Here is a 19661-nt window from a genome sequence, read left to right on the forward strand (position 1 = left end):
CCAGAAAATTCTCTTGAATGCAGCTGGATAATGCTGTGATTTCCCTGGAAGGTTAAAATGCCTGAAGTATGGAGGAAGCAGGACCTTATCAGTTTCCAAAAGGTGCTCATTTCCACAGGAAGTCAAACTCATTCAGCAAGATTTTATTTAATAATTCACTTCAAAATCAAATAACAAAACTATCTTTACAATGTATACAATATCTCACAAGATTTCAGTACAAACTTCTCTTAAAGGTGGGAAATATTCCACAAAACTGCAAATAAAATTAATATAGATGAGCTTTATAGATACTACCCTGGACAAGTTCTTTCACTTGTTCCAACTTCCACAACAAGCACAAATTTAAAGCCTACTTTTGGCAGCAGAAAAGGCCAGCTAGATCATTGAGACCCCACCTTGATTCCAAAATCTGGGAGGAAAACCAGTTTTTCCAGGTTAGTCCCTCAGATTCGTAAAGAACCACCAGCCATCAGTTCAGCTATTGCTGTCAGGAGTTCAGCACTTTGTGCAAAAGAAAGATTATTTAGAAAGAGGAGATCCTTTCAGGCAGGTAGATCCTTTCCAGAAGGATGTTGCGTGGACCCTCCTGGACGTTGGGGTGAAGCAATGCAGACTGGAGACATTGAATATTTCTGATCCTTGCTTATAGGATGTTTTTATAGGATTTTACAGGGAGGCCTTAGGGGCCTGAATGAGATTTCTATGCTTGTCACCATCTGTTCGGTGTGCAAAAAATGTCTGGCTTTGAAGAACCTGCAGCCTGAATACGTGACTGAAGAAAAAAGGCGAGAGAAGGTAGACTGTGCAGGTCAGATCGCTATGCAGGTCAGCGGCAAGAGCAGTCTCCACATTTCTAGTGAAGAACTCTTTCCTCCCAGAGTCAGCAGCTTACAGCACTGGTGCTAAAGGTAACAAGTGTCAGACGGAGCCGTCCAGGGTGCCCAGGTGTCCTGGTTTTGGCTGGGATAGAATTAGTATTCTTCCTAGTAGCTGGTATAGTGCTGTGTTTTGGATTTAGTGTGAGAATAATGTTGAGAGTACATCAATGATCTAATTGTTGCTAAGCAGTCAAGGACTTTTCTTCTTCTCATACTGGCCTGTGAATTAGCAGGAAGGGAGTGCACGAGAGTCTGGGAGGGGACACAGCCAGGACAGTTGACCCAAACTGGCCAAAGGGATATTCCATGCCATAATATGTCATGCTCAGTATATAAGCTGTGGAAAACAGCAGAAAGAGGGGAGGACATTTGGAGTGGTGGTGTCATCCCAGGTAACTGCTAAGTGTGACGCAGCTTGGTTTTTTGAGAGATGGCTGAACATCTAACTGCCCACGGGAAGCAGTGAATGAATCCATTGTTTTGCTTCGCTTGTGTGTGTAGCTTTTGCTTTACCTATTAAACTGCCTTTATTTCAACCCACAAATTTTCTCACCTTTACTCTTCTGATTCTTTCCCCCATCCTACTGCATGGGTGAAGAGGAGATGAGTGAGTGGTTGTGTGGGGCTTAGTCACTGGCTGGGGGTAAACTGCACCACCAGGCAGCAGAGAAGTAACTGATTTTATGTGACTGTGACATTGCTGACACCAGTAGGATGGGATTTTGCAAAGAACATGGAAGATCAATAATAAGAACTTCTACAATAAGCTAGAGCCTCCTTAGTTGAGGTGACAGAAAGAAAAAGCTGGCTGTATTAGCTGTCACAAGATCACTGTGAGCCACTAACACCATTATAGAACAGGTGGGACCCTCAGGTGTTCCAGTCAAAATTCCAGGAAAGTTTTACTGCTGCCATATGAGATTGTACTATGTACAGTTCTTAGCATCCATGGTGAAGAGATATGAATTATATATGGTATACATGATGCTGAAAGCTATGAAGAATGACCTGTTTTACAGAGGATGAGAAGAACTTGGCTTCAGCTGAACAAACCAAAAAACTGAGAGAGGGTCTGATCGCTTCCTACTACATGTCAGGCAACTCCCAAAGAGAAAGAGAAGAGCTTGTTAAGAGCCAAATTTATATAAATTTGCTCTTTTGCTACTGTCCATTAATACTCTGAGGGGGTTACAAGAGTACAAACACAGCCAGGAGAGGGGTAAGAGTCTTGAAGAGCACTGAAGAACCAGAACAATTCCTACCTAATTTTTATATACATGTCTCTTTCGCAAACCAAGAAAGACCTAATGTTGCCTGTAATGATATAGGCATGAGTGAAGTTATATCCCTTTTACTCAGCTGCTGCTGAAAAATAATTCTTCGTCTCTGGAGTAATATGAAGATTATTAATTCTATCTCCAAAGAAATCAGATCATTTCAGAGCAAAGCATTCAGATACTGGCCAGGACTGGGTAAGTACAGATAAGTACATACCTACAGTGGCATGAGCAGCAGACAAAATAAATTGGATGTGTGATATGAGGACAGACCTTAACCTACTACACAGGAGCTTTGACTTCTTGCAGTGATTTACTTAGTTTGATAATGAAAAAAAGAAAACTTATGTATTTACAATAGTGTTCAGAAGCTTGATGTGCTCCACTCATCAAGTGGCTAGGTAGACCTTCCAGTAGAACAAGTTTGATTGATAGGGTAGGACTCATATCCCCAATAGCTTAAATACACAAAAAATTTCACAGGAAAATATTACAAGCACAATGATGGGTGAATGAGGGAGAATAAAGCACACCTGAATGCTGGCACTTGCTTGTCCAACAGACTCCCTTTGCCACCCTCCAGTCCCATTTTTGTTGTTTCATTCTATAAAGTATGAAAACAGTTTTACATTTATCAAAATTAGTTTATGACCTATGCTAAATCCAAGCTACTAAAAGTATCTGTACATCAATGGGCAGTCAAAAATTTCAAATATAATAACTGGGCTGACAGCTTGGCTGGACTGCAATCTTCATTAGCAGCCATTTTACCAATAACAGGTAAAATAAAAAGTAAAAATACCGAGAGTGAAAAATGTTACTTCGCATGTTCTCCTGACCCATGATCACCAGTGGTGGATGCCCTGCCTGAACTGAGTTATGTGACAATAACAGCTGCAGAGGATGAGTGAGCAAATCTTCAAATGCCTAATTTGAATATCTACCAAGTGGGTAGATAACAAAAGTCAGGTATGATCTGAATTAATATGGTTGTTTGTTTTCAGGTCATACTAATATTCTGTCTTTTACAAAAGTTTTCTCTGGAAAGCAACACTTACAAGCTTTACTTTTTGTTTGTTTGTTTGTTTGTTATTTTGTTTGTTTTTACCTTCAAGACACAGCTGCTGAATAGATTTAGTGCACTGTTTTCATAAGATCTCTCCAGGACACTTTTGGTCAGCTCTTACACATACAATAGCTGCCTGCTGCTGAAGGGGTGGCAGGGGGAAGGTCTCAAATATATTATTACCAGCTTCCAGTTAACTTCAAAGATGGCATATTATCCCTTTATTTAATTTTCCTTTAAAAAGCAATTCTGGACATTGTTGCTAGCAAAAAACCTAAAATTCTGATCAACTGTTATATTCAGAAGGCCAAAAAGATGGTATTTTACAACTTAGTGATTTGAAAGAAATTCCTAAAAAGTCTACTATGATTGTATGTCATCCAGAGATACATTTGAACACTGTGAAATAAAGCCATAGGGTTCATTTGTTGTGGCAGTTGGTTGGGTTTTGGGGGGTTGGTTTGTTTAGTTTTTTTTACACAAGCTTATTTGAAAGGTGACTCCCTTCTAGAAAAATGTTTACCTGTAACTGTATTAAGTAAAACAAAAAAAGTGCCACCTATTACCTTTTAATAACTGTATCTTAGACAGCCCTTCAGCCAATTTCAGGCAGTCAACACAACAGTCTTACTTCACTGTGAGTCCCTCCCAAAACACCAAATCAGTTTTAGCTTGAGCTTGCAGAAGTTGCTTGAAAGTGCACTTTTAAGACACAAAAATCATCTTAATTAATTCAATTTTTCCAAACTTATTCTAATTTTTACTATTTCCTCTTCCTAGCTCTTCGGAACCCATAAGATGTTTTTGTCCTCTTAAATTAGTATCTCTTGTCATTTGAGACTTCCATCAAGATGTTGGAAAATCTCTTTTTTCCTCTTCCTCCCAGTGCAAAAAGCAGAATGATAACCTTGGGAGACAAGAGATATACCACCACCTTCATCTGACATCAACTTGGACAAGCAAGGCTGTAGAGCAATCAGTCTTAGGCAGGTTGTAGATTTCCCATAGATTTTACATCTTATTGCCAAATAATATCTTTTTTTACTGAACGCATCCCTCTTTGCTTCAGCTAACTCCAAACCACACTTTATTCTGGAAGGAGATAATGCTCTTATTTTGCTGTTTCACATCTTTCAAAGTGTTTGAAGTGCAAATATACCACATCAAGAAATAACTAGCATGAGCATTTAAATGGCGCTCTGCTTTGAGAAAAAAATGTGTTTCATATAAGAGCAGGTCTGGGGTTTATAAACTGTCAGTTCCTGAGGAGATGATCACTTGATGGCCCTGCATGTGCTGGAGCAAAATGCTGCCACTTGTTGATCATAAACATTCCCATCCACAAGTTTGATACTAAAAAAATAAACCAACAAACATCTTGAAGGCTTCACCTCCAGTTGCTGTGAACTCTCCTTTTAGTAGCTACTCTCTTGGTGCAGCAGTTGTGGCCTTTCATTTGCTTCTGGAGAACTGAGAGGGGGAACATTGAAATGGCTTTATCTGGAGTAAATATCTCTCAAAATCTCATTTGGTTTCTGGAGTCTATCTGTCTCTGCAGAATACAACAACTGTAACGGCAGGCTGATTTTAAAGCCAGGAATCTATACTTATAAAATTCCTCAGTAAACACCGCTGGGTGATCTCTTACTACATTCATTCATAAAGCTGTTGGAAATGGCAGTCACTGATAGATTCATGGTTTGTGTAGGTATCAATTAAAATAATCCAGGTGGGAAACAAAAGCTCACACGGGTGGTGTTATGTAGTAGATACTCAGTGTTGGGTTTTAAATGCTTATTTTAAAGCATCTGTTTATACAAGCAAACCAAAGGCTGGAGCGGCTTGCACCTTTCTGTATGCAGTGCAGCTGTTCTCACCGTCTGCATCTGCAATAGTGCGCTGAACTTCACATTTTTCCCAGAGTACAAAAAAAAACGCCCCACAGCTTTGGTTTGATCCCTTCCAGGGGAGCAGCACCCACGCCAGCTACGAAACCTTCCCCGTCCCGCGACCTCCGTTCAGCACCACGGAGCCGGGTGCGGCGGTACCCGCTCCCTCACCGGCAACCCGCCACCGGGGCGAGCCCCACGGACACGGGTGTCCGAGGGACTCTCGTACACCCACGACAGCGGGCGAGCACCGCAGCCCCCGGCACGGCCACACGCGGATCCGCTGGCCGAGTGCTCGCACCCAGCCCCGGCGGGACCGCACACAGGAGCGTGGCAGCCCCGGGCCCCCACCTGCCCGCCTCCCCGCCCCGCCGTCCTTGCTCACCTGCCTGCGGCGGCCAGCCCGGCGGCGAGGAGGGCGGCGAGCAGGGCGTCCACGGGCACCGGCACCATCGCCGGGACGGGAGACTTCACGGGCGGGTGGTGGGACGGGGCTGTATAACCTGGCGGGGCGGGGCGGGCCCGCCTCCGACCGCGTTCGCCCCACGCGTCCCACACGCCCAGGGACGGGGCGGGCAGCGACCCCCGGGGCGGGCAAGCCTGCACCACCGGGCTAGCGGGATCGGGGCGGTGGGGGAGAAGAGGGGCTCCGCGCCACCGGGAGGAGGGCAGGCTGCAGCCCGGGAGACGCGGCCCCACGGGAAAGCCCTGTCAGCCCGGCGGGTGGTGGCGCCCCTGTCCCGCACCGAGACCGGGCGCGGCCGCCGCCGTGGGCTTGTTCTGAGCACCAACTGGCGCTGTCCCGTGACAGCTGCCTCCGCTGGCACCCGCCGACCGCCGCGGCACCTCTGCGCTGGGTTTCCGCCACAGGGAAATAACATTGGCACTGAAAGATTTGCAAGTTTTGCCTTTCAGGTGGAGGACCTTACGTGGCTTAACTTGGTTTAGGCTGCTAAGGCAGCTTAGCTGCCCTGGGCTGTTTTTATTTACGCTGCTAATGCTAACTGGTAACGTTACTTCTTGCTAGCTAGTCCTGCGGCTCTGGTGTTGGTGCCACGGTGTGTGAAGTGCTGCAGCTCCTTGGATACCCTCTTAGGATAATGCTTGACTTTAGCGAGTGCTGGGTTTCATGTTAGTAGGGTATTTTGTTTGGTTGGTTGGTTTTGTTTTTTATTTGTTTGTGGTTTGTTTGTTTGGGTTTTTGTTTGTGGGTTTTTGTTTTATTTTGGTTTGTTTGTTTGTTTGTTTTGACCCCGGATTAAGAACTCTAACATTTTGCAGTGACGGAAAAACTTGGTCAATATGTCACTGATGTTTGCTAGAAAAATGCGAAAGTTTTCAGTGCACTTCTAGGAATCTATGTTCTGCCTGTATTGTATCCCTTGATGCCTCCCTCATACTACTATATAAAAGCAGCCAGCAGGAGAAAGATACGGTGTGGGTTTTTTTTTTTTTGTTGGTTTGGTTTGTTTTTTATGCTGATGTTCACACTAGCCTACTTGCTACACAGTTTTTGGCAACAAGAATATTGTGTCAAAAAGCACTGACTCTGTTCTCAATTTCCAGATCCTACTATGAACAATTTTTCCAGTCCCAAGCTCTGGAGAGTTGTTCCTGTTGAAAGCGACTCTGCTGTACTGAGCATATGGAGAGGGCAGCCAAAGTCAGCAGAGATAACATTGCACCTGGACAAAGCAGGGGATATTTAGGCAGATTTAGTGTTCTTGTCAAAAGTATCTGGATATTGGATTCTGAGCACATCTGTAGTTGGACACATCCAGAATTAGACCAGGGAGTGTAAAGAGCAGCTGTTGTAAAGGTAGGCTTGATGGAAGGTTACAATCTGATTCATCATAAGGAAGTAGTAGTTCATACTTAAAAATTCCATATGCAATGTAATATTCACAATCAATGAGCTGTTTCAGAAAGACAAAATATCTATAAAAAGTAGTGTTGAAGCAAATTTGAATTTTTAAATTGAGACAATTCTGACCCACTGTGATAATTCTGGAGTAAAAGTACTCACCACTACCACCAAACAATGTTGTTTGCTGGGTAAATTTCTTATGAAATACCTACAATAGCTCTGGCTGCAGTGATAAGGTATCTAACACAAAATAAAATAGAGAAAGCTTTTATCGCTCTTGACTCTTTACATTTGAATCACTCCACCCACTCAGTCATCTTATAGACCCTTGTGAGCCTGAGGTCAGCCCTGGAACATTGCTGGCAGTTTGAAGGGACTAATTTTCCTTTCTTGACAGGAGGGAAAGCTGATGAATAAGTGACTTATCTGGCATCACCCAGGAAGTCTGTGGCCGAGAACAAGAAGAAAATAGATCTCATAAGGTCACTTGCCATGGGTCACCCCGTTCAGTTCAGCTGGTATCGGCATGCCTCGACACATTAGGCTGGGATGGCTGTCACAGTCAGCACTGCTAGCTGTCTGCAATCCCCAGGGATTGCCAGGAATGCTGAAGGAGAGCATTTGTAGGCTGGCATACTGAATTCAACACTTTAAGCACAAGCCTTTGGACAACTTGTTCTACTGTCATCCTTGCCATGTGAAAGGGAATGTTCGGGAAAGCTGGGATGGCAACTGCTTTATTCATTCCAGCATAATCCTCTGCTGAGCAATATCGGCACCTACTCTCAAAGATGTGATTTAACATATATGCTTTCCTCTTATTAAAAACTGTTTCCAGCTTAAAGCGGGAACTCAATTGCTTTGGCAGAGGTTTGCAAAGGCCCTTCCTGACCACTCTTGCCAGAAACTGGTCAGGTTGCTGATGGACGACCACATTTTTTGCAGATGTTGGCTTTCATGCTAAATGTGTTTCATGGCTCAAGGCTAATGGTAGTGGCAGGAAACAGAAAGAAAACACAAAAAAATGAAAACAAAATGAAAACTTAAGCTTATAACTTCTAAAAAATGAAATTATTTTTGAAGGCCTTTTATGACTGTCAACAAATCACCAGGATTTAAAAGCTAGCTATGCTATAAGGTAGTTACGGTAATTATGAGAAGCCTTGTGTCTCTCACATGACTGCTACCTTCTTTATAATCTCTGAATCCAGACTCTGTGTGGAAAAGTTATTTCTTCAGTTTGATAAATCCAGGCAATTAAGACCTTGAGTCTCCTCATGCACTTTGGTCTCCCTGTGGTCTATGTTGCAAAGTGCGGGGAAATCCACCAAATTTGTGTTTGCTTAGGTTTTTCCCTCGTTTCCTACTTGCTACTTCCCTCTGAAAGTTACTGCAGAACCACTCTGTGGACTCATGGGCCCTGAAGCTCCCATGGAGGGGAGGAGATTAAGTCTCCAGAGGGTGCTGAAAGGCATGAGACACAGGCGCTGACAAGACTGTGACTGAACCATGCTTTACTATTTCCCCTGAGGCAATCAGGCTTGTACTCAATGGGACAGAAGGTTGGGATGGGAGGTGGGTTACTGAAGTTAAGGAAGAGCTCAGCTAGGTTTGCCCATTTCTTTCCCACAACTTTGAGTATCCCTCCTGACAGAAAGGAAGGGGTCACATTTTGAAATTAAACCCTGAACTCTGGAAAGTGCTGCAAGTCCCGTGTAAAGAACCCAGCACTGAGTATTTAACACGTACCACCACCCCCTGTGGGCTCTTGTTTCCCATCTGGCTTATTGTAATTGATACCTGCACAATCCATATATGTATCAGGCATTGCCATTTCCAACAGCTTTATGAATGAATGTAATAAGAGTACACCCTGTGGTTTTTACTGAGAAATATTTTATGTGTAGATCAGTGGCTTTTGATGTGATTTTCTTTAGTTTCAGGTTTCCTGCCAAAAAGATTGATTTTTTTTCCTCATATTTTTTCTCTACTTAGTAAAAGACAAATCTTATGCTGCTTGACTACATTAGCCTGTAACACAAATAATCCAGTCACTGTTGATTCTCTTATATATAACACTTTTTGTATGGTAGTCCAATAACATGGTACCTCTGTCTTAGTAGTTTATCTTTTTTCCTGACAGTAAAAGTCAGTGATTTTGTTCACAAGTTTGTTCAGTAATACTACATAAAAAAAAATTGAAAAGCTTATGTAGTAGGTACCTTTATTTTGTCATATTGCTAAGTGTTCAATGTTAATTGACTGTCCTGTAATTCAGTAATTTAGTAACAATGCAAAAATCTTAGCTTGGTGGGGAAGTGCAGACTGTCCTCCATGTAATAGCTATGACTTTATAGAACTGATAGAGGAAGGAGACTGCAGCAATCTGAAATTCAAGTCTGATATTTTATCTAATTTTTAAAAACACCAAACACTTTTAATTGAATTAAACACTTGTGGGGATTTGCCTGAAAATCTACAGTAATACAACCTGGTTAGGGTTCTTATTACTTTTACTGTAATGGTTGTTCTCATTTAATATTTCAGTTGCCATACTGCTTAAAAACCACAGTCATCCGTAAGGTGTTTTACAAACTCTATCGTAGGAAATACTCCTTACTATAATCATACAAATTTAAAATTTTAAATTACAAGACAGACTTAAAATCAGTAATGAATGTTTTTCTTCTCTTAGGGTTTTTCAAATGAAACATTCTCTTCAGATATGAGGCATGGAAAATGTTTTTAAAAATTGCAGCTACCTCTTTTCATAATCACCAGTGATCATGATCATTCAGGATGAGAGGAGTGAGAAGAATGGGGCAGCTGGACTCTGCATTTACAGGAGGGTCTAAAGACTCTTCTCTGCCTGGATTTTTCTAAATGATCATATCTATCTTGAGAGCAGTTATATGTTTGTGAGCCAGGATGTAGAACTGTTGCAGAATTCATCAAGCCTCCTTTGCATGTTAAAGTACTCAGTTCCTAGAGCAGATATTTTCTCATATTACAGCTGAAGTTACTTGTAGACTGAATGAAGGTTTATATCTGTCAAAACACGGAAATCCCTGTAGTCCATTGCAGTAATTAAGTTATATATAAAACCATCTGTTATGTGTATGACCATCTAAATAGCTTTGGACAGAAAGCTATCTTTAAAGGAGGGAAAGTCCAGTTTGAGAGTGGCCAGAGACTGATTTCCCTATGCACACGTGTACTGTTGTTTTTGAGAATCTTCATAGTTTCACATCATAAACCATTTGGTCCTGTATTCTCAGCTGACAGGCTGTTGTAGTTACAATGCTAACTTCTAGGACTACACTTCTGTTATCTGTCTTATTATTGGGAGTAGGTGTTGGTTTGAGATTCTAATTCTTCTTATGCTAGAAGTATCAATTATCTAATCTCTAATTAGGAATCACAAAGGACTGATGAATTTGAAATAGAAATACGTTAGCTAAGACATTTACATTAAGTTTTGGACAGAGTGAAAAATAGCTCAGTTAGAGCATTCAGGACTGAAATCTTGCTATAATAGCAATCCTGACTCTGTCCCTTTTCTTAGGTAATTGAAGTTTCCATTCGTACTGCCAATTAGTTTCAGGCCAAGTCATTTTATAGAGTTTTCAGGCAGTAGAATAAACCAGAAGAATAAAAGCAAACCATTCATTTGTTGTTCCCCTGAATCATCCTGGCAGATTTATCAGACCAACTTAAACCACAAAAAAGTCATTAATGGAACTTCTGAATTGGCTTAGAACCATGATTATAAAATTAATTGTCTTTATTTTTTGTTTTGGCTTGTTGAGTCTTAGAAATCATTAATTTATTATTGCTTCATGTTATCTGGATAAATAAAATTAAGCTGAAAGTTGAAATTCTTGCAGCTGTTTAACTATTACCAGATGCTTTAGGGAAACTATCAAATGTCCAGAGTTTTATGAGACCTGGTACTATTGCTTCACTGAGACTATGCGCACAAGGAAAAGTTGGTAGAGCACCAGTATTGACAAATCTCTGTGCTAGGAAAATTTAGTTGAACCCTCAAGCTTCTTTTCCCACAGAAATTATAAAATACCCCCCAAAGCGCGCTGTTTTCATCCCTTTGATATTTGATAACATTTTTCAGATTAGAGCCATGGTTAAACTCAACCCTGTAGTTCATGGGCAACTGACTTTTGTGCAGCAGAAGGTATGGATTCATTGATAGTATCAATCACCATGGATCCCAGATATCCCTAAGAAGGGATCAGTACATCTAACCAAATTCTGGATTCTATGAGGGAATTCTTATTTCTGGTCAAAATAATGGCAGGCGTTAAAACTTAGTGTTCAGGAAATGCTTTGTATTTTATCATATTTAAATAATTAAAAATCAAGCATTCAAGATGGTGGGCGGGCTAATAAAACATTAAAAAAGGCCTGTTAAAAATATTCCATCAGGCAGTAGTTCACTTTTCTAAACATATAAGTAAGAGGTTTCATATATTGGGTTTATATTCCACAGTCTGGATTTCCAAACGAGGTTATAAAGGTATTTGGCAGTAGCGACTGAATTGCAGGATATATATGCATATTTGCTGACTTGTTCAGGAGAACATGAAGTATAACTCAGTGGAATTTGACAAAGTCCATTAAATGAAAGGAAGATAATATGGAAAGAATGAAACATCTGAGAGGATCATGGATAAAAATATGTGTGGAAATGTCTAGTCAAGGTTTTCTTTGCTGTAGTCTGTTTTCCTGGCACACATCTTCATTACCGGTTCACTTGCACCAGTTGCACTTTTGAACTGCATCCTAAGATTTCAGCTAAAATCCATTAAGCCCATTTCACTAGGCCTAGGTGAACCTAAGTGTGCTAAACAGAGTCAATCATGAGATTTACTTAAAAAGTGCAATTCTTATTTGAACTGAAATGCAGACATGGATACACCATCTGTATCTGAATTACGGACAGTACTGGTATTGTAATAAATACTTACTCTTTGGAAGAAATGTTTCCAAAGGGATGCTTTCACATCCTCAGGTTTTTTTATCTAGCCTTCTACCCTTGTCTTCACATGACTCCTATCATAAGCTCTTTCCTCTTCCCTAGACCTTCATTTTCAGTGCTTAAAAATGTGGAATCTCAATATGACTTTCATTGTTAGTGATCAATCTGTTCTTAAAAGGAAATTGGCATTTTGAGTAGCGTATTCTACCTGGAATGAGATTTTGTATCCTTTATATTTCTGATAATTTATATGTCTATAACCTCCTCTAAAATGGGCTGTTTCATTATTTCTGTTTTGTTTTCTTCTGGGTTATCTAGTTTCTATCCCTTTGCTTTGGAGTCACCCACTGCTATCACTGTTTTACCCACTGACTCCTTGTTCTTCAAACCCACTGATACACCTCTAGAAACTACACTTGTGATATTAATCTTCCACTTCTGCAGGCATATTCTTGTAATTTGTTCCTGCTTCTTTGCTGATATTACTGGGGTCATCCCAAACATCTGGCCAAAACAAGAAGGGTCAATGCCTATGAGATGATTGAGGTGCATTGCTCTGATAGGTGCTCAATTTTTTATTTGTATTTATCGTGAGCAAAACAGAAACTATTGATTAATATTTTGCATACTCTCTCCTTCTGATTAGGCTCAGAATGTTCCAAAATGAAAAGGTGGAAACAAGGCAAAAGAAACGATATGTCTAAAGTTTCTGGGCTCCAAGGGACTCCTGCAAAAATGTCTCTTAGCCCTTCAGCCCAAAAGGTTTTTCAAGTACAACACACTTTGTACCCCTTCTCATGGCATCTTCCGATGTTTATAAAGCTTGGTATACACTAACCAAACATTCCTGCTCCATCTCTAAACTATGATATAGTCAAAAAGCATGAAAACATTTTCTGATTAAAGTCATACTTGGAAAGTAAGAGTTTCATAGGGATTTTATTACTTTAATGCTCTACCCACTGCCTAGCGGTCATGCAGGAATCATTCAGGAGTCCAGTTGAGTAAGATACTGAAATGTCAAATGAGAGATTCGGAGATGTTCTCATTCTTCAGCCAACCTTTCTCAGTTCCCCTGACATTCAATCAATGTCCTTTACCTTCTTGTCTCATAATCGTTACAACTTCTCTTGCCCTGATATCGTAATGGAATCCAGAGAAGATTCAACAAAAATAGAAGCAATGTGGAATTCAGTCAGATGAAAAAAGTCTAAATATTCAATATTTTATAAAACTTAGTTTGTTTTTCAGTAATGAATTTTCACATAAACATTCAGTTGATACAGTTTCATATATACAAATGCACACATTTCATTTTCTGTTGTGCCAATGCTTTTGAAACAGTTATCATTGTCTTTGGTTCCAGTCTGAGATCTAGGTAGATGATTTCTGAGTTGTGTTTCATGCAGAATCAGGACTGTCCTCCTGAAGTTGATCTGCCACCTTGCTCCCAGGGTGAGAAAACTTTGCAGGCTTTTGAAGTTCAAAACTATTAATTTTCTTCGGTAATATGGACATCTCTCATTACTCAGCACTTTTGCACCATGTCACTCTGTCTTCCAGCATAGCACTTAAAACTATTGCTCCATTTGTATTGCTGAGTTTACACCCATCTCTTTGGTCTTAACCACTCTGTCTTGGAACTTTTTTCTCCAACATGTATTCCTCTTCTTTAAATTTTGCATGCGAGCCAGTTATTTCTTAAACCTACATGTGGAGATGTATCATTATGGGTATTTTTATAACAAACATCTGTTTAACATCTATCTCTTGCTAATATGCACAATGTAAAACTAAGTGAATGCCTTAGGCCCCTCATGGGAAATATTTTTGCTGCCTTTTTTTTTTGGCTTCTCATCCGAGTGCATATTGTAAATAAATTTATATTCCGAACCCCTAGAGTTTATGTCCAACTGCCTTTCTCCTTTGTCCATCCCTGCTCTCCTTTCCTTAAAGACAGCTATTCAGAGACATCTGCTTTCTGTTACTCTCTGTGTCAAACAGAAGACAATCACAGCACTCATTAAGAAGTTTCCATGTTTAACCTTTGCATGGCAACTTTCAGAGAATGAGGACCTCCCAGCATTTTTCCTGAAAATCTTTGTTATTTTCTCACCGTGAACTCTCAAGAAGGCTCTCAGCAGCTCTTCCATGATGGTTGGTTGCTTACCTGGAAGCTCGACCTCTTGAAATATCTCATTCTTGTACTCTTCAGTCTTCAAGTCACATTGGGTGGTGTGCTTACCACAGTAACTGGAAAAAGACTGCTGTTGAAACAGCAGCTGTTGTTTTAAAACTTATGCAGTATTTCAGGACCTTTTTGTTCACATCACCAACAAGCAGTTTGTTCCCATGAATGCAGATCATCATTCTAAATTAACCCAGCTAGCTGATGAAAGCGTGAAAGCAATCAGTGTTTCTCCCTGCTTGGTAGGTGTTCTTTCATTTCATCTACAGTTGTTGTCTGGGTTCAGAAAGATGAAAAAGCTCTGCTCTTTCCTATTGTCCAAGAAGTGCTGAGGAGTGTGTATTACAGGAAAAAGTCCTTAATGGAAAAGGAAGATAATAATAATATCAATAAATATTAATTTCTAGAAGACTTTACTATCTGCTATAAAGCCTTTTGAACTTTAGAAAATCTTTATAGGACAGGTCACCCTTGTGGACCAGGCTATACAGTGTTAGTATAGATGCTTATACAGATAAACTTATTGGTTACTGGTGTAGCAAATCTCAGTGCCAGATCTAAAAGAAAGATGAAGGTTCAAGTTATATGCAAAAACTCTGAGTAAGCTGATTTTACTCACACTCATTCTCTCAGTGATTTTCTTCATTCATACTCTTATTTCCACTTACAAGAACCAAGCATGTCGGAGGGGTCTGACATTGTATGGGACACAAAGGACCAGGGACACTGACTATTGACTGCTCATCACAGCTCTTCGCAATTCTCAGTGATGAACTAGTTTTTGGACAGATTCCCTCATGTCCTTTTAGGAATAGTGTTCTGTTATTAACCTTCTGTTGTGTTAACAGGAGGGAATGGCGTATATGGTGTTCTGCAGCCTTGTTGCCATCCATTCTCCTATTCTCAGTGTCTTCTGTTAATGAGTCATTTCTGCTTCAGTCTTATCACACTGCATGTTGTCTGGGTTTGACACATTCCTCAGTGTGACTGACTGGGAACAGTGTTCTTCATTAAATTGTTTTTTAAACCCTTGTTCTGCTGTTTCTTCTGGTACTTTCTCTCTTACACACATATTTCCATTAATATTTTATTCTTGCCAACTTCAGTACTTCTGTTACAAGTCTCTACATCCTGGTAACAGTTCTAGGAAAAACTTGGAATTACAGCTGTGCAGTACCTAGGTATAATGAATAACTGGTGCTCTCCCCATACAATGAAAAAGATCAAATGGTATGTGGTTCACTATGAGAACACATTATGGAAAGCACAGTGACTCAGAAAGCTGCATAACTCTAAAGTTTGTAGGAAAGCAGAATATAACTAAAACCCACACCTGCTCCTACTTATAGTCACATATGAAAAAACAACGTACCAGCGAGAATGCAATATTTTTCAAGGAGAGGCCATCCTTCTGTCCCATTCAAATCCTACCAGGTCATGTGTGATAATGCTAAAACTGAGAAAGCTTTTAACCTCCAGCTTGAGGGTTATCTTTCTTTTGAGGAAAAAAAAAAAAAAAAGATATCATTATCTCTTGAGTATCACTTTTTTTTTTTTTTACATTTTCAACACTGACATGCTTCACAATTCTTATTCTTCGAAAAAAAATTCAGCTGTGTAGGTGCTTCCCCTGTGGCTTCATTTATATTCCCTTGCAATAAACTGTGAGATTTTGATGCCATTGTGTTTGAGGCAACACATACCAAAGACTTGAAGAAAATAGACATTGTAGCCTAATAATATGAGGCAATGTTGACAGATGGTAGGGTTGAGTAGATGGCTGTCTGTTTGTTTTGTAAAGTTCTATCCTTCTGGTATCTACTGTGCTTAAACACATAAGAGTGTTCAGCTTTTCTGTTCCTGCTGTGGACTGGATTCCCTGCTTTTCTAGATGGGAGTTGCTCCACTTTGAAATATAAAGTACTTCTCCATTGCGCAGTGTTTAATATTAACTCCTCTGTAATTCAGTGCAGATGGACTTATATGTTGTCTGGCTTTTTTTTTTTTTTTCCCTCCATTGCTCATTTGTCTAAGCAGACAGGTGGAAGTGGATAAGTATATATTATATGAAGGCTGAATGGATGCCAGATATAGAAATAATCTGTATGATGTAATCTGCAGAGCTCAACAGTGCTAGTAACTAAACCAGACTATAGCCCTTATAGCCCTCCTATCAGCAGTTACAACAATTGCCCCAGTGTGATGTTCCTGGACACCACGTGTTTTGTATATCATCATTCTTGACCATGCATAGTAACTTCAGATGGTTTATAAGAATGCGTAACAGCTAATCTTGGCCCATTAAAGCAAAATCCAATTTAGACTGGGTGGAATTTACAGACTCTTTGTCATTGCTCTGTAATTGCGTTTCGCTACCGTATTGCCCTGTATTGCATAATCACAGTCCTCCTGGAAGCGGCTGCCATGTTGAACTGGGCACTGGGATACTCCTTAGGGAACAGATGCATACAGGCATCTTAGATCCATGTGGCTAAAATACTACTATATGGTATCAGTGTCACTGTAGCAACACAGTGTAGCAAAACAGTGTTACTGTTTTCTAATACCATCTCCTGCATGTCAGTAATGCGCAGCTTCTAAACAGATGAAGTGCACAGATTTCAGAGGCTTTCAGGAAGAAACTGAGGACTGGAAATGTGTATTGAATTCAGTTTTCTCTATGCTTCTTGCAGAATCAATTCTTCTTTCCCACTAACGATCTGCAAGTATGTGAAGATGAAATCAGAAGTATAGCTGTGTGACATAGAATAGAATCATAGAATAATTTCAGTTGGAAGAGATTCTTAAGATCATCAAGTCCAGCCATAAACAACATCTCTAGGTAGTTCAGTCCTTTTTGATAGTGCTTCTCAACTTTTCTGCACCTTAGCCCCACCTGAGAGAAGTGAGTGTTCTGGACTTTATAGTGCACAAAAGAACCTGTGCAGGACAGTGGAGCCTGTTAGTGTGTCTCTTTTCTCATACATTATCTATAGTGTGCTTTATTAGCACCTCACCAGTGCAAAGACCCAATCCAGATTTCACAGACTAAGCCTGTAACACCATTAGTGCCTTGTTCAGTGGTTCCCTTAATTCTCTTTCTTCTCTTAGCAGCTTGGTGCTGTACATTAATTACCAAAATGGGATCACTACAGGAGAAGAACTTTAGTCTTCCATGTGGACAGCCTATCTACTTTTCTGAAGGAGAATAAACAAGAAGAGTTAAGAGACGTGCACACGCCTGCAGGACTATTGCCTTATTGGCATCACAGAGACACGGTAGGATGGCTCCTATGACTGGAATGTTGGAATGGAAGGATACAGGTTCTTTAGGAAGGACAGGCAGGGGAGATGAGGAAGACATGTTGCCCTCTATATCAATGTCCAGCTGAAGTGCAGCTCTACTGGAGCTCTACCTGGGGACAGATGAGGAGCTGACTGAGAGCTTATGGGTCAAGATTAAAAGGAGGACAGGGCCAGCTAGGGCAGTAGGAGTTGGTTCTCTGTCCATTGATTGTATCTTAAAAAAAAAAAAAAAAAAAAAGTTTGGATAGGAGATGGAAAAGGAAAACTGCTTGTTTCCAGAAAGCCATATCAGTCATCTAGCTTGCTCAATGATTTGTATTTTAAATACTTTAGAATTTATTTCAACCAGCACTTTGAAGAAGCTGAGATTATACTTGCTAGAAGCAGCAGAAACTGATATGCTGTGGTCAGGAATTGCACTAGCAGCTAGTAAATCCTTCTATATCTGTATGATTCTGAGGCAGCAGGAAGCTATCTAGCATTTTGCAGCAGTCTTCTATTTCCAATACCATTATCAGTAAAATGGGCATGTCTGTTAAGCTTAAATATAAATCATATGATATGCAGTTTGTTGAAAAGGAGAGTCTGGCCTATGGGAGGCATCCAGTGCATTAGTTGGTGGAGTAATAGTGAGCTCTGGTGACGGGGAAGCTGTGCAGACCCTGTGGACTATGTAAGCAGCAGGGTGCATGGAGAAGGAGGAATACAGGGAAAAAAGATGAGTTGCGATCCAGAATTTTTGACTGCCCAGGGTAGACCTGGCATCTTGCTTACAAGAGGAAAGGATTAAGTAAGAGCTTTTGAGTTTTAGCAGAATTTTGGTTAAGTGTCTGAAGTGAGTTGCCTTTGTCATTGACCTGTAAGAGATGGGCTTTCCTGTTCTTGAAATTAGTACTGTTTACAGTGTGCCTGAGCAATTAATAATGTACAGAGAGGCAGCATTATCTTTGCATCTCTTGGAATCAGAAACCAATGTACAGTGCCCTGCTTCTATGGAGCAAACTGTTCAAGAGAATTAAGTTACATCTCCTGTCTCAAACAAGAGTGGTGTCTGGAGAGAATCTCTTCTCCAGAATCAGAACTGTGTGGCTTTGTGTCACAGAGTGCTCACTGGTTTCTGGAGGAGGATTATAATACACAGAAAATGCCAGTGTCTGTCTGCATTTTCATGTGCATGTTTGTGCTGGTTCTCTATTCAGCTGAACATTTATTTCACAGGTGTGCTGCTCATTGATGAAAGAGCACATGAGAAAGAATGACAAAATATAAAGTGAAGGAATCCCAGCCATCTCACTGCGAAACTTGTGCTTTTTTTGTGCTGCACGCAATATGGTGTATTATTTATCTTTTTTTATTTCATAACTGTGTGTGTTTTACTAGGATACAGCTCTTGATTTAGAAGTTATTTCCTGCACATCAGGGGGCATCCCTGATGAACTTCATCCTTTGAGCCCTGGTCTCTGACAGGAACTAAATGGCTGAGCATGGATTTTGTGACTCAGGTCAGTGCAGGAATGTTACACTGTATTTCTTGAACAACTAATTTACTGAAGAGGACATTAACCAGAAAATTACATTTTTCCTAGTTTTTTTTGTTCCTTTCTCCTTGAGGACCACATTGACTTACACGTCTGGATGAGGAGGATTTGTGCAGTGAATGACTACGTCAAATCCTCTTTGACTCTTCTAAAAAGTCTCATGTTCAACAAAACACAAAATTAAATCACTGATGAATTCATGTGGTACAAACTCAGTCTGGAAGTTTGATATTTAGAGTGTGTGTGCTGCCAGTCTATCAACTCTTCCAGGTATAAACATGATGCAGACACTCAAGGTGGGGACGAGCTGGCAGACATCTATGAAGACACCCTTAACTTATCATTTCCTGGTAAAATTACAGCATCTGAAGGTTTCTTCACGCACACCAGCAACGGATGTCCCACCATGAACATTAGTCAGCCACAACAGATTGCTGCTTTCATTAGTCTGGAATTTGACATGTGAAAATGTAGCAGCATCACCAGGTCAAGATGAATCTACTGATAGCAAAAAAATAAACAGCCACAACTTTGGAAACATACAGCTTTTTTTTTTTTTTTAATTTTTAGGATGATACATAGTTTATGCAAAGGCTGGATTCCTCTCTTGGAGTGGTACTGCCTGATAATGATTTTTAGATACTCTAGTCTCT

General features: G+C 40.4%; 1 protein-coding gene across 4 annotated transcripts in view; it reads right to left on the bottom strand.

The window, feature by feature from the left end:
- Positions 1–5613, bottom strand: part of EGFL6 (EGF like domain multiple 6) — a 47719-nt gene extending 42106 nt beyond the window's left edge. For all 4 annotated transcript variants that reach the window (XM_071812883.1, XM_065847567.2, XM_065847558.2 and 1 more), the window contains exon 1: positions 5499–5613. In XM_071812883.1, the coding sequence (XP_071668984.1) occupies positions 5499–5566 (68 nt within the window). In that variant the 5' untranslated portion in view covers positions 5567–5613. The remainder of the gene's footprint in view (positions 1–5498) is intronic.
- Positions 5614–19661: the final 14048 nt, after the last annotated feature.

Source organism: Patagioenas fasciata, chromosome 1 (genome assembly GCF_037038585.1).
Source record: "Patagioenas fasciata isolate bPatFas1 chromosome 1, bPatFas1.hap1, whole genome shotgun sequence".
Lineage (NCBI taxonomy): Eukaryota > Metazoa > Chordata > Aves > Columbiformes > Columbidae > Patagioenas > Patagioenas fasciata.